Source organism: Neopsephotus bourkii, unplaced genomic scaffold (genome assembly GCF_033783945.1).
Source record: "Neopsephotus bourkii isolate Nb327-2 ecotype Australia unplaced genomic scaffold, CSIRO-AGI_Nbou_v1 NB_357, whole genome shotgun sequence".
Taxonomy (NCBI): domain Eukaryota; kingdom Metazoa; phylum Chordata; class Aves; order Psittaciformes; family Psittacidae; genus Neopsephotus; species Neopsephotus bourkii.
Window position 1 is genome coordinate 254920 of NW_026900863.1, and position 26625 is coordinate 281544.

The 26625-nt window shown below is 44.8% G+C and overlaps 1 protein-coding gene across 2 annotated transcripts; it reads right to left on the bottom strand.

Annotated features, from left to right (window-relative positions):
- Nucleotides 1-12040: 12040 nt before the first annotated feature.
- On the bottom strand, nt 12041-24694 carry NPM1 (nucleophosmin 1). 2 transcript variants are annotated; one of them, XM_061348400.1, is made up of 11 exons: nt 24539-24694; nt 23766-23845; nt 21161-21280; nt 20315-20408; nt 19467-19570; nt 19111-19172; nt 18572-18626; nt 16940-17029; nt 15953-16054; nt 13367-13441; nt 12041-12402 (listed from the first exon to the last, which is right to left on the bottom strand). In XM_061348400.1, exons 1-11 carry the CDS (start codon nt 24600-24602, stop codon nt 12364-12366), a joined length of 885 nt encoding a protein of 294 aa, XP_061204384.1. In that variant the 5' UTR covers nt 24603-24694; the 3' UTR covers nt 12041-12363. The 2 variants fall into 2 exon arrangements, with proteins under 2 accessions (XP_061204384.1, XP_061204385.1); XM_061348401.1 differs by lacking the exons at nt 18572-18626; nt 19111-19172.
- Nucleotides 24695-26625: the final 1931 nt, after the last annotated feature.

The following is a 26625-nucleotide window of genomic DNA, read 5'->3' on the forward strand; positions in this document are numbered from 1 at the left end:
ACATTAAGAAGTTTGGAAAGCAAGTGACCAAGGCAAGTTCTCATAAAACCTCAATATATTGATATGCATGGGTATATCTCATGGACTTCACACTTCAGGGCTTATGCATCCACAAGTCAAAAGCCTTGGTAAAGGTTGGACTTGATGACCTTAAAGGTCTTTTCCAACCTAGCTGATTCTACGATTCTGTGAAAAAAAGAAGTCCAAAACGCTGTCCATTGCCGATGGCACTGACACCATTGGCACCACATGTCCCTATTGTCACAGGGGTCCCACAGCACCATGCCACAGCTGAAAGCAGTTTCCAAGTATGGCCAAGAGCCACCACCCTGAGCCCTGCAAGTTGAGCTCACCAAGACACCTGCACAGAATCAGTACCAACAGAATTTTGGGGACTTGGAGGACGAGAGCGTTTAGCTTAGATGTGAAAACATTCAGTATATTCCTACTCACCATCAGTGGCTCTCTTCCTCAAAGCAGGGTGGGTGAGGAGGAACCCAGCCTACGCCACCTCATGTTGTTGGGCGCTGCTCAGTCACCCACAGGAAAGGCACCAGTATAGTCCAGTATATCCCAGTGTCTGCCAGCTGAGGAGACCCTGCACAGTGTGCACAGAACTTCTGCAAAGCCAGAATGCAGTAATTCCTCCCTAACATTCACAGCTGCTCCTAGCCATCTGCAAGCATGGGCTTTGATTGCTCCTTCTCACCTCTCCTGACCACTGAAAGAGCGATCAGACAATTCACCTGAGCTGCCTCAGGAGCACCCCCAGTGCAGGAGCAGGGCCCTGATGGGTTTCTCTGGCCTTCCTCAGGTGTTTTTATTCCACTTTACCTCTTCCTTAGACGCGGATGCAGGGCTGTAAAATCAATCTGCCATAAGCCATGTGCTGATGGGGAAGGTGGCAGAGGGTGGCTGTGGGAAGGTCGCGTGAGCTCCTGGAAAGGCCATCAAGCCTCCCACAGACAGCCAGTGCCTGCCAGGCCACACCGGACCAAGAATGTCCTCAGCTGAAACCAGATTTCTCCTGCTGCACCAACAGCCCATGTCACCTTTCTCTCTTCCCATCCCCACAGTTATCCCTGAGGAATCAGGATCCACACAAAAAACAGGTACCTGGAACTTGCTGTGATGATGCCAACCTGCTGCGCTGTTACCGTTAGGTTCATCCTGTCAAGCCACGAAGCTCAGCCTCTCATACCCATGACACTGCCAGTTTAAAGCACCAATTTTTCCCTTTCCACAAGAACAGACAACACTCAGCAACCATAATACGGAAATCAGGATGTACTGGTGAGGTTTTCAAATTCAAAGCATCCCACAGACAACCTTCCCCTCTCTCCCACATGAGCAGAGCCTTCAACACCCTGAGCTCACCAGCTGCTTTACATTACCAACATTTGGTCTCGTCCCAGGGACTTTGGAGTCTTTAAGTACGACCATGTTTTACATCCATGCACCCCAGTGATGCAAACAGTATCTCAAGGGGAGTTCATGCTTTTCTACTGTAAGACCAGCCTGATGTAGGAATCATAGAATCGTCATAGAACTCTGGAACAATTTGGGCTGGAAGGGACCTTAAAGCTCATCCAGTTCCAACCCCTGCCACGGGCAGGGACACCTTCCACTGGAGCAGCTTGCTCCAAGCCCCTGTGTCCAACCTGGCCTTGAACACTGCCAGGGATGGGGCAGCCACAGCTTCTCTGGGCACCCTGTGCCAGCGCCTCAGCACCCTCACAGGGAAGAGCTTCTGCCTAAGAGCTCAGCTCAGTCTCCCCTCTGTCATTTTAAAGCCATTCCCCTTGTCCTGTCATTACTTGCTCTTATAAAAAGTGCCATTAGTGATGCAGTGGGAAAGGGATGGAAACCCCTACAGCGTCCACAAGCACCTGTCCCACCACTTCAGGGCTTTGCATCACAGAAGCCCCGTCTCCCACCTCCAAGAAAAGTCACATAGTGACTGATGTCGTTGTCCAACACCTGGGCTGGCCCAGGACTGCAGGGCCTGGGAGAAAAGTGATTTGTGAAGCTGCTGCGAACACTTGTCACTTCAGTTCCCCAACAACAGGGACAATCACAGCAGCTACAGCAGAGCTGTGAGCTACGCATGGAAAAACTCCCCACAGGCAATGCTAGCCCAGTCTGTGCCATGTGCCGGCAGCACGGCTGCCTCGCACTGCCTCGGCCTCCAGCTGCCAAAGGGACTGGATCTGCACTCAGCAAAAGGCACCCAGAGGGGGAGAATTGCCAGGAAGGGGCTTAAAGAGGGCAGGTTGGGTTTTCCTTTTCCCAGTGATGAAAACATTTCACTTGCAATCGCACACAAGTTATTTTGTTAAACTAGATCCACAGTTTGTGCCTCAATAGCCTGACAAAGCTCTTTGATCTTTAAAACCACAAGAGTTACCCAGAGAACAATACCAATATTAAGTGAATCTCAGGCTATCAGCCTTGAAGAACACAGCTAAGCACAGAAAATAAGTGAGGCAGCTCACACATGCCTGTGGGAAAACAGAAACACCAGTTAGCTGCATAGTGTTATGAATATATGTGTATACATAATATTAACAACTCTTCATCCATGCCTATTGCTTCTCTGATGAGCTCTGCTATTTGACCAGATTCCCAGTGATCTTATGATCACTACTAGAGGGGCCCTGCCTCCAGCCAGACAGAGGAGAGGAACAATCAGGGTTACTTGACTGTGTGGATCAGATGGCCTGGCACATCAGTCCCACAGGAGTAAAAGGCTATAGTAGATACTGGTGCACAGTGTACCCTGATAACACACTCCTGGTTTTAGTTATTGCTAAGTAATGCTTACTCTGATCAAGGACTTTTCCATCTCACGCTCTGCCAGGGAGAAGGGGCACAAGAAGCCAGGAGGAAGCAGAGACAGGACACCTGACCCAAACTAGCCAAAGGGGTATTCCATACCACAGCACGTCATGGCCAGTATAGAAACTGGGCAGCAGGTATATAAACCCAGCCAGCACGGCTAACTCCCACTGGAAAATGAACACCTGATTTTAAGCTGTTTATTTTTCACGCAGCATGCTCTGGGCACGAAGACCAGTACAGCATGGTCCCCAGAGCCTGATGTTCATGACATTTTATTAAGCAAGATACAGGACAGGTAGTGTCTCTGCAGTGCCGGGTGCTCCCTGGGCTGTCCCAAGGTTACTACTACCATGCACTCACCCATGCAAATGCCTGAATTAAGACCATGTTATTAAGACACTGCCTCGGTGGCTGGTTGGATTAGTGACTGCTCTTCAGCAGCTCAAATCAAAGCAACACTAGATTTCATTTGTGGGGCTGTGAAGGTGCCCCTGGTGCAATGGGTTTCCCTTGCCCTTCTCCAGCAGTCCATAGCACCCAATGAAAGGCTATTTTACAGAGCATGAAAGCCATTCACAGGGCCCAAGGACTTAGCAGCATGCTTAAGCAGGAAACCTTCCCACCCACTGGATGTCGCTTTGAGATGTGAATGAGAAGCTGGCAGCAAAGGCCAGCACAGCATACAACCCCATTGCATCTAGCACACCGTGCCACCAGGGCCCCTTCTGCTTTGGAACTCAGATTTAAAGGAATAAGAAAAAACCTGGGCTGACATTTTACAAAGACAAGTTCAGCTCTACATCTCAGCCAAACTGGTGTGCTGTTTGCTCTTGTCATCTTCTGCATCTCCATCCTTGAGTTGTTTCAATAGGCAGCTCTTACCGAAAATTAATGTACGAAGATTTCTACATTTCAGCTTTCAGAAGGGCTGTGATGTGTATTTTGTCTTCATCCAGCTTACACACAAAAAGGCAACTCCATCTCAAGGTCAGAAGGGATTTTAGAAAGACTTTGCCATTAGCCTGGACCAGCAGGGAGGGAGGGGATGCTTTGCAGTTACTGCTGTTTGCCCGAAGAGCCACCTTAAAACCACCCTGAAGTGACACCTGGGAGGACAGCAGTTAAGCCTTAGCACCATGACATTCAGCCACAACCTTGCAGAAGGAACATGAAGAGCAGTCAGGATTTGGAATCAGCCAGCCACAAATCACCAGGCTAAAGGCCTGGTTTGAAGTGCTGGAACCATAAAGCACACATATTTAGATATTTGTATATCTAAATTGAATGAAAATCCTGCAAGCACTTTGCAAGCCCTCTGCAGCTCCCCACAGTGCAAACCACCCTGCAGTGCTCACCCTGCCTTGCCCAGGCAGCAGCAGAAGGCAGCAGCTCCATCCTCCTGCATCAGCGTGGTCTGAAGGCAAGAGCAGCATGTGATGACTTCGTGTTTAGCCATTTGGTGCTTAGCAGACATGGCTGGTTCCCAGCACGCTGCTTCACTACAGGGCATCACACAGCAGCTGCAAGGCTGGAAAGGTGCTGGGTGCTGGTGCTCAACCCCTGAAGCTCACAGATGTCACTGCATACCAAAAGCACAGGGAAGGCTCATTTATTGGTTACCTTCAGATGGAATTTAGATTTAGCTGGCTGGAATTTCCCCCTGGACATAAACAAACCATATGAGAAGGAACAAAAGCAACCCAAACCATACATTGTAAGCTTTTACACGGGGATTTCACCAAGCCTGAGACAGACGAAAAGCCAGGGAGATCAGCACAGCCCCAAGATGTGTCTGCAGTTACCCTGCTGGTTGCCCGGCTTTGACAACGCATGGAGGCATAAGAAATGAACTGAAATGCTCAACAAAGGCATAAATACAGCGAAAACTGACATGCCAAATTCCCACACCAAGCATTTGGAACATTAAATCAGAACATGCATAACAGAGCCTTCCTCCAACACACCAAAAGGAAAACCCAAACCAGTGCTTTTCCTGCTGGGTGACCTATGCTCACTGAGTTTTTCACTTGTGACCGTTGAGCTGGCTTTATAAGCCCTACAAATCAGATGCCAACCTGGAACATGATTGGCACACCACGTCATGCCAGCCAGTCGAATGGCACAAAGAATTAGAGATGTTAATCCTGCAGATACAGAAGCACCAGTTCCTGTGGTGACTTCTTTTTAGCAAGAAGCATTTGCTATTTAATATCTGCTAAGAAACCCAAAGTGGAAAGAGGTGAAGGTCTCTGGAGCCTAGATAAAGACAATACGTCTGTTGTCCAGCATTAAGGAGAGGATAGCTGTGAGAAATAAACTGAAGCCCCTCAATAGTGAGAGCATACATATGGATGCATGATCAGTCCAGCTCTGCTGGTGTTTTCCCTGCCATGAGCCAGGGGAGGCTTCTTTTGGCCACCAGGAACTGCTGCCTTGGAGAATGAAGAGCAAAGAATCACATAATGCATGTCAAATACAACCAAACATAAACTGTCAGAATAATGGAACGCTATAAAGTAAGAAATACAAATGATAGTCTATCAAGCATGGCAGCTTGCATGCTGTAGCATTTAGAGGGGTAACAAGCTGGGACAGCCTTCTGCTGCCTGGGAGGGAGCTGGGAGAAGGAAGAGCACCAAGCCCTGGGAGGACAGAGGGAACTGGGAAACCCTAACCCTAACCCTAACCCCTCCAGCCAGCACAGCACTGCAAGAGACTGTCCCAGCTCCAGAGAGCAGGGACGCTCCCAAGAGCTTCTGCAGCCAACAGCCCTTCCCCAGCTCCTCAGGAATGGAGGCAAGAGCAGTGTCTCTTCCAGCTCCAGAGCAGATGCACATCTCACAGCCCCATACAAAGGGAGAACTCAGCACACAGCCTTTACTCTGATGTGAATCATTACTTTGTAAGGGGAAAACCCCAACAGCTAACAAAGCCTCCTATCCAGCAGCCACGATTTCAGGGTTTGCAAAGGTTTTTCTGCACTGAAACACTGACTGAATTTCAGTGGGGTTCAGGAACTGAAACTGATTTCTCTGACAGCATGCTCACTAAACAAATCTCAGCACTTTATCAGCAGAGGAACACGGAAAATGAAATCCCTGAAAATGATGAACATCTTAAGCCAAGGAAGAGATCGATGGACCTACCTAGCTCAACATGTCGCTCTGCTGGGTAGCCCAAGGCCCCTCAGCCAGCCTATGCTGTCACCCCATGTCCCCTGGCCTGGCCACCCCTGCTCTGGTGTCCTGCACAGGGAGGATGCCCACGGGCTTTCCTTGGTCCTACCACCCGGCAGCTCCCCTCTGAAATCACATGGTAGCTGCTTGAATGCTCCTCAATCAAGGCAAGAGGCAAACCTCTGCAGTCAACCCTACACAAACAAGTAGGAAATTCCACTTTCCAGCCTTTGCACTGCATTAAATCCTAGGGCTTGGCTTCTTGGATTTGTATTCCTCCATGGTTTCATTTTTCTCTAAAAAAATAAAAAAATAAAAAAAATCCAAGCTGTTAATCTTCAGAAGTTAGTATTTCCTTAACCTGGGGCTTTTCAGCTCAACAGCTCTTAAACATAAACCTCTTTGACTGAGGTCTCCTGAATTAAGCTGTCTCCAGTAAGCTACCATCTCAACCCCTGCCTGTGGAGCCTCCTCCTCTCTGAGATGTCTGATCCCTTCCCACACCATGCTGTGGGCTCCTGCCCACTGCCCCTGCCTTGCTCTGGGTACCCTGGCAGCAGGGTTGTACAGCAGCAGGGCTGGGTTTGTTATCAGCAGCATTCTCCACTGTGATCCAAGCGAGGGCAGCAGCCTCTGATGTGCTCCCAGGGACACTTTGCTAAGCAACACAGAAGGATTCATGGAGCACCATGGTGTCCAAACCTTTTCGAGAGACCAAGAGTACAGACTGCTCACCACAGTACTGGGGAGAAAAGACAGGAAGAGGAACTAAGGGTCAGAACACAGAGAAGCAGTAAAGGACCAAATCAACAAGGAGAAGGCTGTGGCAAGATATAAAACTAGGAATGGATTGGAAGGGACCATCCAGAACTATAAAGCTCGTGGGAATAAGCAGAAGCATCTTTCCTAGTTTGAGACCCTGAGAAAGAAACCAAGATCCCAAATCTCCCTGTCCTTTGGTCTGTGGAGATCACCAGGGCCACGTCCCCTTCAGTATGGTGATTTCATAACACACTATTGCCCTCAGCTATGGGGAGGTCATTTAGTTAAAACCTACTCCCATGTGGAAAATTTGAAGGAAATGCTTAGAACTATGGGGAAAAGAGTTAAAGGACAGGGAAGACTATCCTAAAAGGCAGAGGAGGCCTTACAACTGCATTGAGAGCTTCACCTACTAGCTGTAGCTGTCTACTGTTCTCAGCATCCACACACAAGGATTTACACACAGGGAACAACTAAAGCAGCAGGTACTTTGGGAAACAACACTCAAAGCAGTGCTGGGATAATACGCATTGCCTCAGTATAGCACGATCTGTGTCACCAGAAACATCTCATCAAGGATGTTCTTGGGAAAATACCACAATTATAAGCTTCGGGACAAATGTAAGGAGTAATGGGAAAAGTTACACAAACCAGGAAGGGATAAAGGTGGCTACAGCAGTGAAATGCCAAGTACCTCAACGAGTTACAAGACGCCTTCAGCTCTCTGCAGTTATTTCTCATTTAAAAAAATCAATTAAAAGCCCTAGGGCTCTATTTGAAAATAGCTTTGAAAATGTCTATCCTCATTCAAGAGGAACGTATTTTCCCTTAAATACCAGAGAATTCAACAGAACTGGATGGGGCTCGGCAGGCTTCGGGCCCCAGCAATTAGGTGAGTACAACTGTAGGGCCTTCTAACTAAATTGCCTTAAGAAAAAGACTGTTTCTACTACCAGCACAAACCAAACAGTCTAAGATGAACCAAGCATATCAACTCTATTTTGACTGGCCTAATTATGTCCCCTCCTTTTGCCACTTGCTGTTCTAAGTATGCCCATCTCCATTCCCTTCGCTGGCCAAGCCTCTGGGCAGCAGCGTATCACTGCCCTCATGGGCTCCTCTGGAAGTGGTGGGCATTCTTAGAGGTCCCCTGCTGAGCATCATCATTTTTCTCATTCTCACTTTTGACCCTCAAACACCTTTATATCTTCTTTTTATTCATTCTTGTTGTTTTCTCCCAAGATCCTTTTCCTATAAAGGCTCTTGTACGTTGGTTAGGGAGAGCTGATAGAAGTGGTGAGAGGGGAGAAGAAAAGGTTTCTGTAGAAATTAAAGAGCAGTCATCCCCATACAACTGACCACAGGCCATGCATCCATACAATTAGAATAGCCCAGTGATCTCCATGGCAATTCTATCATCTTAACATTTGATATACTCGATCAATTTATTTGGTCTCAATTAGGCATGGCTTAAATTCCACTTACATAAGACAACCCAACAGTCACTGAAGAGCTGATCCGACACAACATGGAATTGCTCCTGGACTTGTGAACGCATACAAAAGAAACAAACAGGGAGCCAAGAGCAGGGGATCTCCTCCACTGTCTGCAAAGGGAAGGACACAGCTCAAAGTCCTGCACTGTTACTCCTGGGCCCAAGCTCTGCTCTCCTCATTCACCTTACGAGAGCCAGGACTCAGAGAAAGCAACACTTAATAAATGCCAAATCACAAAACCTCCAAGCCTCACTCAACACAACCCATTTCACTTGCTGCTGCTTGCCAGGACCTACTGCCCATTAGACAAGGCCAGGGAATAAAGGCGCCCCATCCAATGCTTAGCTCCAAACCACCCAATTCATTTGCAGCCTTTTCTATGACATTTTGTAAGTAGGATCCAGTCTTCAATTCCCCTTTGGGTAAACGGCAAGAAGAATAAGGATCTATGTGCTTGCTCCACATAGAAAGAGGGAAGGAAAGGTTGGAAGAGCTTGGCCATTAATAACAGCACACGGGAAGGAGACAGGACATAGCTTTGGGTATCTGGGCAAGGTTACTAAAGAAGGAGAGGACAGAGAGCATGTTCCAGCATGAACTTAGACCCCGAGGGACTGTCTGGGTGGCAAGAAGCCCAGAACCACCACCCATCCTGGCCCTGTTTTCCGTTACCTCAGCCCACACACATTCCCTTCCACTCTTCTGCCAGCTGTGCTCCAGTGGTTCCCCTCCAAAGGCTGCAACAACTGCTGAGCTCAGGCAAAACAACACAGTGCCATACTGATCATAGTGCTTGCTTGGGCTCAGAGACACCATTTTAGCAAGCTGGTTTGATTCACAGGAGTGAACAGAACGCCGAGACAGGCCCAAGATGACCAGAAGCACCTTTCTTTAACACCCAAGGAATAAGCCAAGACCTGAAACTGGAAAAGCATCTTTTCCTGCAGGACAGTATCCTCTGTTATCACTTCCTCTGAACCCAGAAACCTGGAAACTAAGTAGACCCCTATGAAGCAGCTTTATCCGCAGCCAGTGCTGCACAGCAGAAGACAGTGCTGCTGCACACCCTGTGCAGGCCTGCTCAGCTTGCAGCCTTCCCTCTGTTGTGGGCACCACCAGGTACTGAAGGAAACAACTCATGGAGGAAACAAAGCATGGAAAAGGAAGGAACAGAAGAGTCCTACAACAAGACAGACAGAAGGGGAAATTCATAGGGAAATCAGAAGGGACAGAAACATGGAGAGGTGTTTTACCCTCCTGCAAAGGGAAGGTAGATTGAGAAAGCCTGTATTTGCATCAATGCATGTGATTACATACCTCCATGATCTCTAAGCCATCCTCAAACACCAGGACAACACAGGCTTCTAACCCCTAATATACCTATCAAACATTAAAGCTTTATTGCAATCGTGCCATTTTGCTATGGTAAAAACATATTTCAGCTCTGTAGAACATCAAGAACAGTACTTCAATGATGAACACCGGTATTTAGGATCCTCAACAGGTATTTTCACATCTGAGCTTTAACTGAGAACTTCTTTAATTCTATCTCTTACACTCTATTCAAAGAAGAAGAAGAATTGGCAGATGTAGCCTAAGGATGTGGCTGCATGGCCCAGCAGCCCCACATTAAGTCATCAGCACCAACAGGAGCAAAGTGTCTGGTGACACGACTGGCAGAGGCAGCGAGGTTGGCTCCAGGAGGGACGGGCAGACCACCACAGCGCTGAGAGCAGGGCAGCGGATCAACACACGGATTGCTTCTCACAGCTCCAAGAATGAAAACCAGAAAACACAGCAAGGTAGCCAGGACCAAGAGTTGTTTTAATGCCATGATGCAGACGCCTCAAAGATGCCTCATGCTTCACAGCAGCTTGACAATTTTGACTTGTAGTACTGACAGGCTGAGAGCTAGGGCTGTTCTGCCTGAAGAAGGCTCCAGGGAGACCTTAGAGCAGCTTCCAGTGCCTAAATGGGCTCCAGGAAACCTAGAGATGGGCTTCAGACAAGCGCCTGCAGGGACAGGCCAAGGGGAATGGCTTGAACCTGCCAGAGGGGAGACTGAGATGAGCTCTCAGGCAGAAGCTCTTCCCTGTGAGGGTGCTGAGGCGCTGGCACAGGGTGCCCAGAGAAGCTGTGGCTGCCCCATCCCTGGCAGTGTTCAAGGCCAGGTTGGACACAGGGGCTTGGAGCAAGCTGCTCCAGTGGAAGGTGTCCCTGCCCATGACAGGGGGTGGAACTGGATGAGCTTTAAGGACCCTTCAACCCAAACCAGTCCATGATTCTGTGATTATGCCTTGGCTACAGCACATGAACCTTTTTCTTTAGAACTGCCCCTTACAGGCTCCACCTTTCCTCTGCAAGCCTTATGCCAAGGGCAGCTGTGCCCCAGAGGCCCACTTTGGTCAGTGACCCACAGACAACAGCCCTGGTTTTCCTAAAAGTCTAGTACTCAGAATACTTTATTGGCTGGAGAGCCTCTTACTGAAATTACTGTACAATTTTCACTTGTTTCAGCCAAAATTGAGGGCAATTTTGCTTAAATAAGTCTGTCTGTGCCGTTAGCTCTATTTCACCAGGGAAATTTGCTCTCACTTGTGCATGTGACATCATCTATTGACATAACCCCACAGAAATAGGCATTTCAAACCCTTATATTCAGCCATTTCACATGCAGCAATTATACTCAAGCTTAAATTAATCTTTGACACTAGACTACTTGCACTGTGTTTCACTTCTCCACCATGCACTCTGCTTGGCTTTATTTTTCCAAAACGTATTTGCTTCTGGAGATTTGCATGTGATTCCATCATGCCCAGAACCTCATCTACAGAAACAGGTATTTTTACCATACAACCACTTAATTTGTTTCATGTTAAGCATCCTTTGTCACCCCATTACTGCAGTCACTGCGCACAGACATGGCATTCAAGCATTTGAAATGATACGGCATTTTAGAAAAGAGCCTTGAGGCTGGTTCACTACCAGGCATGACATGCATCCTTCCTCCTCTGGGTGAGCCCGTAATACCTTAGTCATCTACTCTGTATGACAATCAAATGATCCAAACTATGTATAACAACCAGAATGATCCAAACACTTGTTTCAGCTCTGGTTTTATCACTGGTAGGTAATAAAGACCAAAGGAACTGAGGACTACCTGCCCATCTATGCTTTTGGGATTTGCTGTTTAGCTCCTCCTTATTCCCAGGAATTTATCCATTGGCACAGGTCTTCCTCAGCAAGCTCTTTAGGCACACCCTACACCACTCAAGCTGATTCTCTCCTTCACAAAACACTCACAGAAGCCATTAAGCAGGAACTTCAGACTGCAGCCCCTCAGAGGAACACCACAGCCAGCAACTCCCAAATCAGCAGTATTACATTTTACAAGCAGACTCACAAGCCCCACAAACTCACTTGTTAAAATAAACCATAAACTAAAGAGCAATGATGCTGGTCAGAAACTGAGATGCAGGAAAGGCTGGTTTAGGCAATTATATAATTAGTGGTCACTTCCAGACAAGAATAAAGCCCAACTTACCACTTAAGTCTTCTCACCAATCATCTGCTCTTTAGTTGTAAAGCTCATGGAACTGGAGCTGTTTTTGAAGTTGACAACATAAATTAGAGTATCTGATGTGTACTTGGTAAAAAGCAGTAGCTCAGCTACTTAGCAGTAGTTCCTATGAGAACTTTAAAGCCCTGTCATCTTCTGGGTTCAGTGTGCAGCCTGCCCCCAACCCATAAAAAAAGAAACGATAGTACTTTATTAAAATACTAAAATTTTATTTTATTTTCCACATACATTTAGTCTCCCCACCATTTCCATTTGTCTGACCACCACCACCACCACCGTGCCTTATCAAAACATTCCATACATACTTAACATGAAGCTGAGGGTGGAGTCCCATCTTTAAAAACTAAACAGGCATTTTGGACAACACATTCTTGGCAAGGTAATCTGGATGACATTTATCAGACACAGTAGGGAAAGCTCTTTGAGCATTTGTAAAAAGAACAGCCAAATAACGGTTACAGGAGTAAGACGGCAGATTTTAACGAACTGTCAAAACTGTTTTCTTTTCTTACAGAGTCTGTCTCCACTGCCAGAGAGCTTGAATGACCTGGAAGTGCACAGAAATAAATTTAAATCCATTTTTCTTATTATTTTCAGTTTACTATCTCCACTTACTCCACAAAACACTGGCATTAAATGACAACAAAATGCATTCCTTTCAGAGAAAAATCAAGCTGAAAGCAAGATGTTAGGTCCTTCTGCTACAAGACCGTTATTCACTGTAAGTCACCTTAGTCTGAATTCAGCAAAGGTAAGCGAGAGGATGGGTGTGGACCAGCTAGGCAAACATTGGCTGAACTCTGCCTACCCTGGTGAATGTCAGAGCAGCTCCAGTAGCTGAGGCAAACTGCTTTGAAACATTCTTTCAAGAACCTATCAATTTGTCTATCAGACAAGTTTACTCTGAACCACTGAGGGAAGCAGGAAAGCATAAGGAATTCTGTCACTGGAAGAAAGTTTTAACTTACAGGAATTTTGACAGGGGAAATCCAAGACACATTTCAGCCTAGTATATGTTGAGTAATAAGTAATTCAGAAACTTGCTTCCTGATACCACCTTTTGGCTTGCCCTCTTACAAGAGTTCAGTTGACTTTGGGAGGAAAAGAAGCAAGAAAGCCATAATCTCAATCGCAATAGTTCCCCCTCCCAGACACCCTGCCTAACAAAAGGCTGAACAACAGACTGGCCTAGGTGGCCAAATTCAGCAGCAAGGAAAACCACAGCTCATTTCCTTAGCCAATAGGGTGCCAGAAGGAAAATTATGTGGGTTTAGTAAGCAAGAGATAATTTACCAACCATATAAAAGCTGGAAAAATGTAATAAAATATTAGCTTTCCCATCTTAGCCAACTAAACCCTTAAAACCATTCCCATTTATTTAATTTGAAGTATTGTTCGTGGTTTGTAACCCTTTGAAGCAGTCCAAAGCTTGTAAAGATTAAGAAGTGGAAAAGAATCCCTAAGGTTATAAAAGTTTTTGGACTTTATCGAGTTCCAATAAATGCAGTTACCTTCTGGTCCTCTGTCCTGAAGCAATTCTTCACATAGTTGGCAAATTTGGGTTCCAGCTTGGGAAGGGTAGTACCCTATTTTGAAAAATACACACAAGCTTTAGCATATGCAGGTCATTCTGAAGCTTAAACCCTCTGTAATGCATATGGAATCTTACTGAATTTACCTTGCAACGTTTCAAACCAACCTGCCTTTAACCCATTTTAAGAAATTTGATTCCTTGCAATACCCAGTTATCTCTCAGAGTGAGAAGTAGTGACTGCCTACACACTAAAATGGCTGTACAAGCATCTTTGCTCATGCTCCAGCATTCACCACTTAAATTAACCTTGTTTGTAGTCAACATCCATACGCTGTCCAGATAAACCAGAACAAATTCCATATTTATGGATTCCTACCACAGCAACTTAAGACACCACTACCCTTCAGAGGATGGTTTTTGACTTCACCTCTATAAAGTAGAACATGAAGCAATTTCCCACCTACCTTTTAAGACTAATAAACAGTTCTATGGATTAAAAGAACTGTTCTAGAGACATTTGCCTCTGTCTCTGTAACTGTCTTTGTACATACTCAAAAAGTAGAAAGCAGGTTCAGTAATGATTCATGGACCTACTAAGCTTATCTTCAGATCTCATGTATCCAGGCAAAATAACAGCATGCTCTTTTAAAAGGCACCATTTTGCTTTCACATGGCCCACGAGAAGTGTTTTTTCCCATTTTCCAGGTGCATCAGTTGAAATACACCTAGCCAACTATGATACAACACTTAGGTACTAGTTGGCACATTAAGAAAACAGCGGTTTCATATTCAAAGCTATATTAGAAATACTTGAAGCTGCAACCAAAAAGCTTGGATTTGGACAATGTCTTACCTTTGGATTCTTACGTACTTATGCTTTTATATTAGCTTGTTGATATCTACTTAGTACATAATACAGCAGTTCCACTCTACTAAACTGATGCTTTTCAAAGCTGCTAACTTGCTGGCTGGCAGCTAGCAGTGCTACTGTATATGGCAACACATAAACCTTTCAACTTACTGAGATATGCCATGGAACCATCTTGGTAAACACTGAATTAAGCTGCTTGCCATTGCTTCTACATATTTGTGCTTACAAAACACTTTCCTGTAAAAACACTCTTCCTCTTCAACACCACGAAGTATATTCTAAAGCTACTTGCCAGTTATCTGGGCTGCAATTCCCTCCATAGGGACATCCGTCTACTGAGAGCAGCTCAGCCACTTCTGCTTATACCGCAGAAACATAAACTGTGGCTCCTCCAAGTCACAAAAAACCACTCTAGCCTCCACTAGATCCAAGAGGTTAGCCTAACCTAACAGAACTATACTACCATCACTGTCAGGTTTGTAATTCAGGGATATGCATTTTGATCCAGATCACAATCTGTCATTGCTCACTCTACATCCACTCTGTACTGAAACACTTCTTGTGTTATTTTGCATTCCTGGGTCAAAACTGCCACAAAACATTAAGAATCTAAGTATAATCTAAAATAAGTCTAGCTTTTTAGATTATTTAATTGCCACTGTAAGGGAGAAAAGCTGATCTCAGACCAAACAGCAAGCCAGAATTCTTCACAGCACTGACATTAGCTACAAAAGTTTCCAATAAAGAACCTGGTTCAGTCACAAATGAAATTATGATCTGTAAGCGCATTCCTGAGCTAGGTGAAGTAAAACCAGAATTGGTAATCTGGATGCCAGGTCCTCACTACTACTTATTCTGCAGTATAGATGTATATTCCACTGTGCTCCTAGCACAAAGGCTTCCAGACTTGGCTGAAGGGAAAGAATTGCTATTGCCTGCTACACTTTTTACCAAACCAGCCTGTAACTAAAACACAACTTTCTTTTTTATATTTCAGTAACTCTTATAAGAAGAGAACTCATTTGTATAACCAAGAAGTGCTAGTTCAAGCTGATAACAACCAGAAGCCAAGGGACTGCCTTTGTGACCTTCAAAAGTTGAAACATCCTTTGAAGGGAGGCTCAATTATCCCTACAACTCCACATCAGAGAGCAAATGCTTTCATTCTTCATTGATTCATTAATGCGTATCATGAGCACCTATCTCCCCCTTCTGGAAGTTATAAAGCCTTACAAGCATCTGGACATCTGGATAGCCAAGCTGGGTATTACTTCAACATCATGCTATTACTGCAGGCACATGAACAACTGCTTTACTCTAGTTGCCTAAAATAAAATGCGTACACTAGTTACGTCACCCTTAGGACAAATGTCACCCCCTAAGACTTACTGCTTTGATTTTTGGGTTGTTTGGGCTTTTTCCCCCCTTTAAAGTTTATCCGAGACAGCTCCCTAAAAACCACCAAATTACCCCTCACCACTACTGGAGGAATGCAAAAACAACATGGTTTTGTTTAGAGTCCAGAGACTTCCTTTTGTCCTTGGTGAGTTTTCTCTGAGCTTCAACATCAACATACTCTGTATAAAAGCACAGCAATCCGTAACATGCAACCATTTCTTAAAAACATCCAATTTTTCTGATCTGTGGAGTGCAAAAGTAAGGCTGGGAAGCAGGAAGTATCAAAAAACTCACCTTGTCTACAGACGCTTGCATTTTTGCTTTAATCTCCTCTAACGACAGAGGGACTTTTGGTGTTTTTGGAGTTAGAGATTTATCCTTCTTGGAATCTGGAGTCTGAAAATTATTCATTTTGTTAGGAACTAGCAAGTAAAGCTACTTAGTATACAAGATCAAGTTCCAATGATAAGAGTGTTAAAAGCTACTGTAGAAATTATATAGCCATCACACAGATACTTCAGATAGCTTCAAGAAGTCACAGAAATTAAATTTGTGTTTCCCATCACACTTCTTGGAAACAAGAACAACACTAAGTCTGAAGTTAATACAGTTACCACAGCTAGCATCTTATGCTTCTGGTCTGATGCCTACACAGCTCCTTCTCCCAACAGAAATGAAACAAAAAATAGCCAAAGCATTCAGTCACTTTGAGTTTCCTCCACAACTGCAGCTGGACTAGGTCATGCTTTAAAAAAGGCAGAAATCTGCACTGTTTTCCAGATGCTGTCCTGTCATCCACCCCACACAAGTTTCTACATCTACTTTCCTGGCATGCATACCTGCGTACACGCAGCAGGACAAAGCTGCGCAAGGAAGCTCAACAACTACAAAGTAACTGAACAAGAGAATTGTTAGCTCTAAAATGGATCAATTAAGTCCCTTATTAGCAGTAGCCTCCTTGTGCTGTACTGCAGCACCAACACAGCTGGCAGTGATCCTCCTGTACAAGCAGGATGTACAATATTTTACATTATGGGATCTCCAATACTCAAGAAGAGATCACGTCTGATTTCTCATCTTGGCTGTTGTAATTACATATTGATCACTGAAGGGTTTCACAGAGGAACACAAAGCAATTGAACAGTACCCCCAGCAGGTTTCATATTAAGATTCAAAAAAACCTAACTTACCATTAGTATATTATTTAAATTTACCATTAGACAAGAGAACTAGCTTCCACACTAGAAGAAACATTTATTTTACTCATTTGTCTTCACTCACTTTTGACTTAGATGCTGGTGTGGACGGCTTAGAGTCTTTTCCATTTTGCTTTGCTTTCTGCATATTTTTTCCTGGAGCCTCACGGACAGGCTGAAAAGAAAGCATGTAGGTTCACTAGCCATGAAAAACTGCCAGTGTACGTTAGCTTGGTAAAATACCAATCGGGACCTAGTGACAATGCACGTATTATTTAGCCTCAAACAAAAAAACATTCTCATTGCCCATGCAACATGATCAGCATCCATTATTTAAGCAAAAAGCACATATGCTACATTAACTCAAAATACTCTGGGTAGAGCACAACACAACATAACCAAGATCAAGTTTTGTTATGTGGGACCTCCACTACATTTTCTTTATATTACATCTTTACTTATACATTAACATGTATACTTGTATTACATACAATTATATACATGTATATATAATACACATGTATGACTTTTGGGGACAGATATTACATTAAGACTAATTCTAGATGGCACTGCAGTTTACAGTCCGACTCAGTGATACATGCTTTTTGTAACACAACCATTACCTCATTTGACATTTTATACAGAAACATTATCCAGGATATGTGTTGGCAGTGCTACATATATATTTGAGTATTGATTCTTCTATTTCTATATAAATAGAGGGACCATTTCATTCAGCCACACTATTATTTGGTAAGGTGGCAGGAAATCTGCAGTCCAGACTTGTCTTTACCAAGTCTTAGAACTAATGTGGGAATGTCACCTATAAAATTTTCTAGAAGAAAGAAGCACATAATGAAGTAAAATGTTAAATTCTTAACAGCAGGTATGAACATACACATTGAAACCAAAGCATGAAGTTAAAAATTGCTATCTCTATCCCTGCAGGTTGCCTTAGAGCTCATTTTGCCACCAGATGGCACTCCAGGGCTGATTAAACTTCACATTCTATCACTTGGCTGCCTGAGGTGAACCTTTTGCAGCAGGCTCACACATTTATACCCTTTTATTATTTAAAGTTAGGTTGCTAAGAACCTTTTCACAGTATGCAGGACTAACTGAAATGGCAAAGCCCAACTCACATGTGAACAGGATTGTTTACTGTCCAACAGCTACCATCAAATGAGTGTAATATTCACAATGAAGTGTTCTAAAGCCTTACCATAATTTCTAAGGAAAATACACACCCTAAACTAAAGCAAAAGCATTCCATTCACACATTCCAAATAGCTGTGCTTAAACGCACTGATTTAAAGAACCATCTGCCTCATTTCCATCATCTCTTGTATTGATACGCAGTCCATTATTAAACAAAACACTGCACAAAGCAGGACACATCAATTAGCTTCTGCATTACAACAAATGCAGAATTCAAACCTGAACAGTTAACTGTCAAACACACACATCTTCCCCTCCCTCCCTTCTGCTTTAGGGGTCTTCATATGAATCCTTGAAGATGACTCCATCAGGACAGTTAATTAGCACCCAGCAGTAAGTTAAGCACTTGCTCTGTCTGTCTGAACAAACTTAGCTGCAAACAGTAAGTACACCTACTGTTATCACTACCTTTCAAATTCATTAAACAGGCTGTTTATTTCTTCATGGGTGAGGAGGGTCACAGTGTGTTTGTATATGTATATACATATGCACCACTTACTTTCTTCATTGGTGTTTTCATTTCTTCCTCATCATCCTCTAAGTCATCCTCATCACTAGAATTAGAAAGGCAGTCACCATAACTGAAAATTCATACAGCTTTAACCACGTTGGGAATTAGACTTCCCCCTCCCCCACAACATTTTACTCATGAAGGAAGCAAGTAACCTCCCAAAGTCTACCTTATACCTTGCATTAACACATGGCAAGGTTAGGCCAAATTCTACTGTTCAAGATGTTAAATGCATTCACTACCTTCTGCTTGAATACCAAAGGTGTGTATCTCGGGACCTGTACTACTAAAGCAATCCTCTATTCACTTCGAAGTTAATAAGCTATACAATACTGAATTTTATAACCCAGTATTGCATATTTGAATAACTAAATTGCAGTGAAGAGACAAACTTGAGACAATCCTGCTTTTTTGCACCAAAGATTAAAAAAAGGAAAGCAGCTTGTCCACTTAACATCCAGTCACAAACCATTCCAAAGCAGTTAACCCCATATCTCAAAATAGATTTTCAAAACAAGAATACATACTCATCATCATCATCCTCATCTTCGTCGTCATCCTCATCATCTTCTGATAATTTTGCTTTTTTCTTTGAAAAGATTAAGTATGTTTAAATATCAGTATCACTGCCTTAATAAACAGCAACCTCGATGCAAAACAATTTGTGGCATAGGTACAAAACTGTCTTCTATCAATTTAGGGAAAACCCAACATGTTACAGATGCCAAGTCAAAAGCTACTGACAAATTTACAGCATGCTCTAAGTACATGAACCTTTCAAACCTCTTGCGGTACACAGCTTACTAGTAGAGGCAGAAAATTCTTCAGACAAGCTGACTGAAAGTGTGTATGTATTTATATGCACACACATACATGCACATACCTGTGGTGTTTTAGCTCCTCCTCCACTTGCTGGTCTCTTTGTCGAAGTGTTCACAATTTTTGTATCATCTTCCTCATCGTCTGATTCTGGTTCCTCCTCTAATGCTGATAAAAGTACGCCAATGCATAAAAACCTCACCCATTTAAAAACAGTTAAAGTAAAATTGCTACCAAGAAACAAACAGAGGAGTACCACTATCAATTAAATTGGCATGGCCTTACTGAGGTGCTGAACTGATTGATAGGAGAAAGCTTTCTAGCAGTGAACTAACCACTGAGGTCAGAATATTTTTTAGTTGACTATATGTAGATACTACAGCACTGAAATCCAAATGTGTGAACAACCATACATACACTGCCTATTAACCTTCCTCACAGAAAAACTACAGAATAAGATCTCCATTTCTAAGGAGACACATTTAGGATAACTTCTGGAAAGAAAGATCAGTTTTAAAGACAATTCTGTGAAGAAGGGTAGTCCTGGTATAGTTTTTAGTATAAACTCAAAACTATTTTGTGGGCAGTCTTCTCACATTCTGAAGTGGTAAGCAGAAAGCTCACAGCTTTCTGCTGTGAGACACTAGCACCCACTTCTAAGGAGGAAAAGTAGAACTCAGACTGCAAGGCTGACAAACAACCCTTATGCACATAAAACCAGAGGCAAGAATAGGTATGCAAGCACTTCTCAGAATTCTGTGGCCCTACCCTTACTTCATGCCTCTGAGGACAGTGAATTAGAAGATTCACAGGGTCAGTATTAGAAAGAGTAGTGCTTGAGACAGCAGATACAAGTTCTGTCTGTGTTGAGAGGCAGCAAGGCCAGAGATTAGTAATCAGAGCAATACATACCAACGAGATGTTGTCCACTGACATAAACAGGCCCTGAACCACATTTCAACCTCAAGACCACTGGGGGTGTGATCTCGAAGCCACCTAATGAAACCTACAGGAAAAAAAAAAAAGGCATTATTTTTATTCAAACATTAAAGGCAAAGTGTTCTTACAGAGAATCAATTCAAATGTAACCAAGAGCACCAACACCTGCAAATTCCAAGGCAAATACACTTACTCCATATTTCCATCTGTCGGAATATTCCAGAACTGCTTAGTCAAAAATCAAGGTAAGACACAACGGGGTTCACTACACTCTCATCTCTTACCATAATTAAAGCCCACCTTTCAAATCCAAACCAATCCACAATTTTTTCTACTCCACTTGACAGCAATACCAATTTGAACATTATCCCTCACACCTGCCCCCAACATTGTGCAGTTCCATTTGTACAACATCAGCAACAGTGATTCAAATTACATTCCAGATGGCAGGAATAACAAGCAGGCCCTTAAAAATCAAGAAAGGGTAGCAGTTACCTTTAGAATACCTTAAGAGTTTGGCACCTGCAAAAAAACTAGATTTTTCTTATCCCAGGCTCAAAGAAAGCAACACAGGCTATAGATGTAACCTGCTTGCAAATGCATACATTTGTATATATAGAGATGACATGTGTAATGACTGTCAGTTCCTTAAAAGCAGCATGATTTGAACAAAAGCCTATCACCTCCAGATGATTAGGCTAAGTCTCCTAGGCATAAGCCCCCCCATATTTAGTTAATTCAGCCAACCAAAACCTTTTCTAAGCAGTCTTCCTCACCTGAGACCAATTTTATGAGTTTTTTCCACATTCCTGTACTTACCGTGGGCTGCACTGACATTTTCAGAGATGCCAGTACCACTTTAATAGGATTGCCCTCATAATCCAATGCTTCTGCTTCTACAACATGCAATTCATCTTTGGCTCCGGCCCCTAAAGTAACCTGTGAAGAACAGCATACATTCTGAGAATCCTACAAAGTATTCTGAAATCCTCTAAAACTCTAATTGCTGCTTCTCCTCTTTCCTTGTTAACACCAGCACTTGCAAGGCGCAACTTAAGGCAAATGTTCTGAGGAGGGCTGAAAGTAACATTCTGCTACTAAATTACTGCCTGAAATGGAGTCAGTGACAAGTCTATTCAGCACTGAATCTGGCCCAAATCAGGAAGTACAACCACATGCCTAGAAGAAGGGAAACTGTAACCACACTACTACAGAATCACAGCCTTTATCCTTCCTCTTCCTGCTATGTTACACCTGCCAATTGCTTCACTTCACACTATGTACTTTCTGCTTTCTTGACATTCAATGGGGAGTTAGACCTTAACTGCTCAGTTCAGTACCATCATATATGCATATGCCTTCTGCACCAAAGACTGACAACTGCTCTCCCAGAGCATTTCAGAACACAGGTGCCTGGATTCCTTACATAGAGTACAAGTCAAAAATCATAGCTGCAGGGAGGCAAATTAGTGAGACATGGGACAAGCCTGAAATTCCAGTTCTGTGAACCTCTGGCATCTGCATCAGGGTTACATGCAAGAGATGTGAAAACCAAGAACCTTGAAGTACAACAATTATTTCCCAAGACCAGTGCCCCAGAAAAATAAAGCTTTCAGCCCTCTGTGGAGTATGTGGGTATAAACGCTCCAGGCAGAAGCATACAACTTTAATTTCCATTCTCCAAGAGTTAAGTTTAAGGCAGGCTATATATTATGATCCACGACTAATGTATCAGACTGAAGACTGAGAAATGGGATACAGGATTCACTGTTCCCAATAAGATTTGTTACTGTAAATTTAAAGAGGTGAAACTGCTGCGCTGGTCTCACATCTCAAACGGGTTAGCCACATCACCAAACCATGCAGCTAGCAGGACTACCCACTGGGATAAGAACTAAGGAACATGCCCTCCACCTGCAGTTACTCCTATAACTTGCATCAGTTTAAGCAATAGTATAGCAGTTATTAGTAATTTATTTACTCTGTCTGGCAAGCATCCATTCCTGTGCTTTAATTTCTACAATGGAGGAATGCACACTGGCAATAAATAGGTAATGAAGCAGTGACCATCCCTCTTAAGTTCTCAGCTATCACTAGTAGGACATCTGCAGAAAGCCTCATGCCCCTTTTAACTCTACATGCATCAATCCTCCTCCCCTTTCACTTTAATATCCCACCTCCTGTACCTCGTACCCAAGTCCATCACCACATCTGTACCTTAACTGAGATGTGTCAGTCTTTACATAGCTAGCTTTCTATCAGGTGTACAGACCAGTAACCAGGCATTTGCTACTTTCACACTTTATCTTTTGTACTGGCCAACATGTTTTCTGTTTACAGCTATTGTCTAAGACCTTCCAAGTCTCTTGGACATTGCTAGCTTGCTATTTGTTACTTCAATCACCATTTCTCCTGTATATCATTTGTCTTTAAAACATTCACGTATGAGAACAAGCCAAATAAACTTACCCTATACATGCTTTACCGTTATATTCTTCCCGTAAAAGGAATTCTAATTAAGAACTAATTAGTCACTGTCAAACCCAGGCTGCAATTGCCATAAAATTTAAGGACTGAAGACACATGATTCACAAAACCATAATGCCTACAATTCAAAGCATTATAAGTGTCACTGTGAGCATGTATGGAGAGTGTTATTATGCAAGTCTCCTGTAGGAAACAATTCTGCTGCATGAAGTAATCCACAATTACAAGATTTTCATTTCCCAGTATCTGGGAATTCTTTGTATTTAAATAAAACCAAATAATACTTTTTTGGTATCTCTTTGTACTTAAAACCAAGTAATAAGCCATAGAGATGCTACAACTCAAATTCCTTGCCTGTGAAGTTGGGACATATATTCCTGCTACATGCTCAGCCCAGAACAAAGGCCTTGAAATATTGTGTCTTGTGTGGCAGCAGAAAGATTAGATGCCCCAACACATTTAACTCTCTGTGTACAAATCCTGATTTCCAGGAGTACCCTGCTCAGAAGGGAGTCTTAGATGAATTAGAATTATCTGTATGACAAGACAGTACTTCCCAGTTACAACTGCAGAGAGAACAAAACCAGTGACAACAAATTAAAACACAATGTCTCTCCCCCATTCAGATTTAGTTACTAGGTGCTTACTAAAAAAAACACTGGAATTCTGTCTGGAAATACATGGTCAAAATAAAGTTTATAATAAAGTGTAATAAGACATGGCCATGTATTATTCTTATAAATGTACCCTCTATCCCTTGCTACTGTAGCATCTGAACTATTGCATTTGAGATAAGTATAAATTTTGGCCTTTAATTACATTTAGTATACTTTTATTAACCTACTCTGAATTCTTTTTTAAACCCTTCCAGCCTTGCATTCGTTGCTGTGAGCAACAAAACATTAGTGTGTATCTAAAAACTTTTAATGATACTTGCCGTTCTCAGAGACAACTGATGCTCATTTTCTTCATCATCTACTTTGAACTGATAATCCTTATCTGCTTTAAGCTCGCAACCTATGAAAAGAACATTTACTTATATGCCTGCGGTTTTGACAAGGGTATTTGCTAACCGCTAAGTATTTTACACCACGCTGGTTCGAGGCTTTGTACTTGCACAGAAAACCCACTAACGGCGCCCCTAACATCCGAGCAGAGAAACACGCGGGGTGCGGAAAACCCCTGGCGCGCCCGCGGCCTGCTGCGACAGCGCAGTTCCTAACGCGGTGCTTCGAAGCCCACTCACGTCCAGCGCTGCCCGAGAAGCGCCACCCCCGGGAGCAGGAGGCAAGCGCGTCGCGCCACGGGCCAACCACCCTCCACGTGCTCCCACACCCCCACCCCGCCATGTGCTCGCGCAGCGTCCGGAGCTCCGAGCGCGGCTGTGTCCTTAGGAACGGGCGGGCAGCGGCGGCGGCACCGTTAACAAAAGCGGGGCAGGGCCGGGCAGGGCCGCGCCACGTGCGAGCGGAGCGCCACGCGGTGCGCCACGTGGTGCGCGCGCCGAACGCGGCCGCTCCCTCCGTGCGCCCCCTCCCCCGACAAAGCCCTTCCCGCCTCTCCCTCCCCCACCCCCACGCCACTGAGGTGCGGCCCAAGGCCCGCGCGAGCCGCTGCCCCTCACCGGCCCCCGCCCGACCCCAAGGCCTGAAGGAGCGGAGCGGCGGTGCCGACTGACTCCGGGAGTGCGGAACCTGTGCGAGCCGTTACCGAAAAGGAAGGTCTGAGGCCGCAGGGGGCCCATGCTCTCCATATCCATGGCGCTATCCTCCATGTTCTCGGCCTGCTCGCGCGGGATGACCACGACGTGCTGCGGCGCTGCGGGCGGACGCGCACTAAAGGAAGCCCCGTGCCCGCCCACTCCCAGATATAGTCCGGGTGCTCTCGCGAGACCCACGGGCCGTGGCACGCCCCCCTAGTGCCGCCTCTGCGCACGCGCCGCCAGGGGATGGGTGGTCGCGAGCGCAGCTCGCGGGCTTGAGGCCCTGTGTGAGGGGCGGCGGCCATCACAAGATGGAGGCAGCTCCGTGCCACAGCGCAGCCGCTGCGGGCCCACGGGGCGCCGCCGGCCGGACCCTTCCTCCGAGTACTCCTCGGGCGTGCGGGCCGACCGCAGCGAGTGCCGGCCGGGCAGGTGCCCGTTTGCCGTGGTAGCCCGCAGGCACCGGCCCCGCGGCGCCGCGAAATGGCTGTCGGTGGGCGGCAAGGGACCGGCACCGGGCGTGCTGCGGCACAGGGGGAGCCTCGACCCGCTTCTCCCCTCAGGTGCCCCCCCCACCTCTGCCAGGGGAGCGGGCCGTGCTGCCGAGGGGAAGCGGCCCTGCTTGGCCGGGCAGCCGCATTCTGGAGCCTGGAGCTGCTCACAGACCCCAGCGGCTCACTGAGGTAGCAAAGATGGGAATGGTTTAACGCTGCGGGCAAAGCGACCAACCCCACCGAGGAGTGCGCGTACAGCCATGCGGCTGCCAGGCCTGAGTCACAGCGAGCTTGGAGCTACGGCTGGCAGCGCTCCTGCGGGCGGGGGAAGGCCCTGCTGCAGGGAAACACTTGGTATTCGTGCGCTGTGTGAGCCATGTGCAGCCGGCTCCTCTCGGTTCTCATGAAATAAAACATCCTTTTTACTGCTGCTCCCTGGGCCACTGCTCTCTGAGGACCAGGGAGCAACAGTATTTTGGGAACCCCCCTTTCCAACTGGTATTCGATGGAAGTTAACTACTTTTTGATGTGAATGGGCACATGAGGACTTCTCTCACAATAGAATTCAGTCACATTGAGAGCCACAAGCCCTGAAAAGGCTTGTGTATGCATTAGCCCATATAGTCTTATCAGTGACCCTGGGCAGGGCATATCTTTGGGTTTCTGTTAGAGGCTGCCCTCATGGCTAGGGGTGATGTGTGAAAGTGTTGCTTGGGTGCTCTAAATTAGCTAATCTCAAGGTCACCTTTAGCTGAGCGTGCATTCTTCAAAAATAAAGGTATGTAACCTCTTAGTGCTCATGTCTCTCTGTTACTTTGAAATGTTTAACTCGTTACACCTGCATTCATAAAGGAAGTGCATTCATAAAGGAAGAACATTAAGTTCGGAAGCTGAAAATAAGACAACTGACAACAGTAAAGTGAATCTTACCTGTCAAAACGTGGCATTCACCTTCTTTCTCTCTTCCACAAAGCTCACCCCTTTAAAAACAGGAAGTACATCTAATTTATCTTCTTTTCAGATGTAAAGTCTCCGGTTAGCAAGACACAACTAGTTTTCCAAATACAAGGTTATCTGTGCCATGGGTTCAGCAGGGTAAGATTGTGTACACTCTTGTTAACATTAAAGCAGATCATCTGCTGAGGTGGTGTCAAGCTGGTTGCCACAGGCTCACTAAAATACAATGATAATAAAATTGAGTTGTATGTGAAAACAATACAGTGTAATAATAAAAGTATAATAATATTATAAATATAATAAACAGTATGAAAAGTATACTGTTAATAAACAGCAGTGCAGTGTACCACATGAGTGAGGACCAGGATGTGGCTGCTGTGAGAGCTCTCTTCTAGAGCCACAGGATGATTTCAGGAGGAAGGCACCTTGGATCCGGCGCCCTGCTCACTGCAGCACCAATGCGGGTCACGCTGCCAGGGCTAGGTGTCAGTGGTTTGTCTGGGCTGTGGTGGTGCACTAACTACCCAGTACTGATGACAGGTAGTTAGTGCACCGATTTGGAAATTCTGGTAGGGGTTAAAGTTAGTGGTGTTTTTCCTATTTCCCTGCTCATCTTCATACCAGCTGTTCTCTTTAGAGAAATA

Bases quoted from the DNA above. Each gene is read 5' to 3' on its own strand.
- NPM1 (XM_061348400.1), bottom strand. From the start codon at position 24,602: ATGGAGGATAGCGCCATGGATATGGAGAGCATGGGCCCCCTGCGGCCT. The intron at 23,846-24,538 runs GTAACGGCTCGC...TTCTTTTCATAG, and splicing joins GCCTCAGACCTTCCTTTTCG to GTTGCGAGCTTAAAGCAGAT. The intron at 18,627-19,110 runs GTATGTATTCTT...TTCTAATTCTAG, and splicing joins GATGAGGATGATGATGATGA to TGATGAGGATGACTTAGAGG.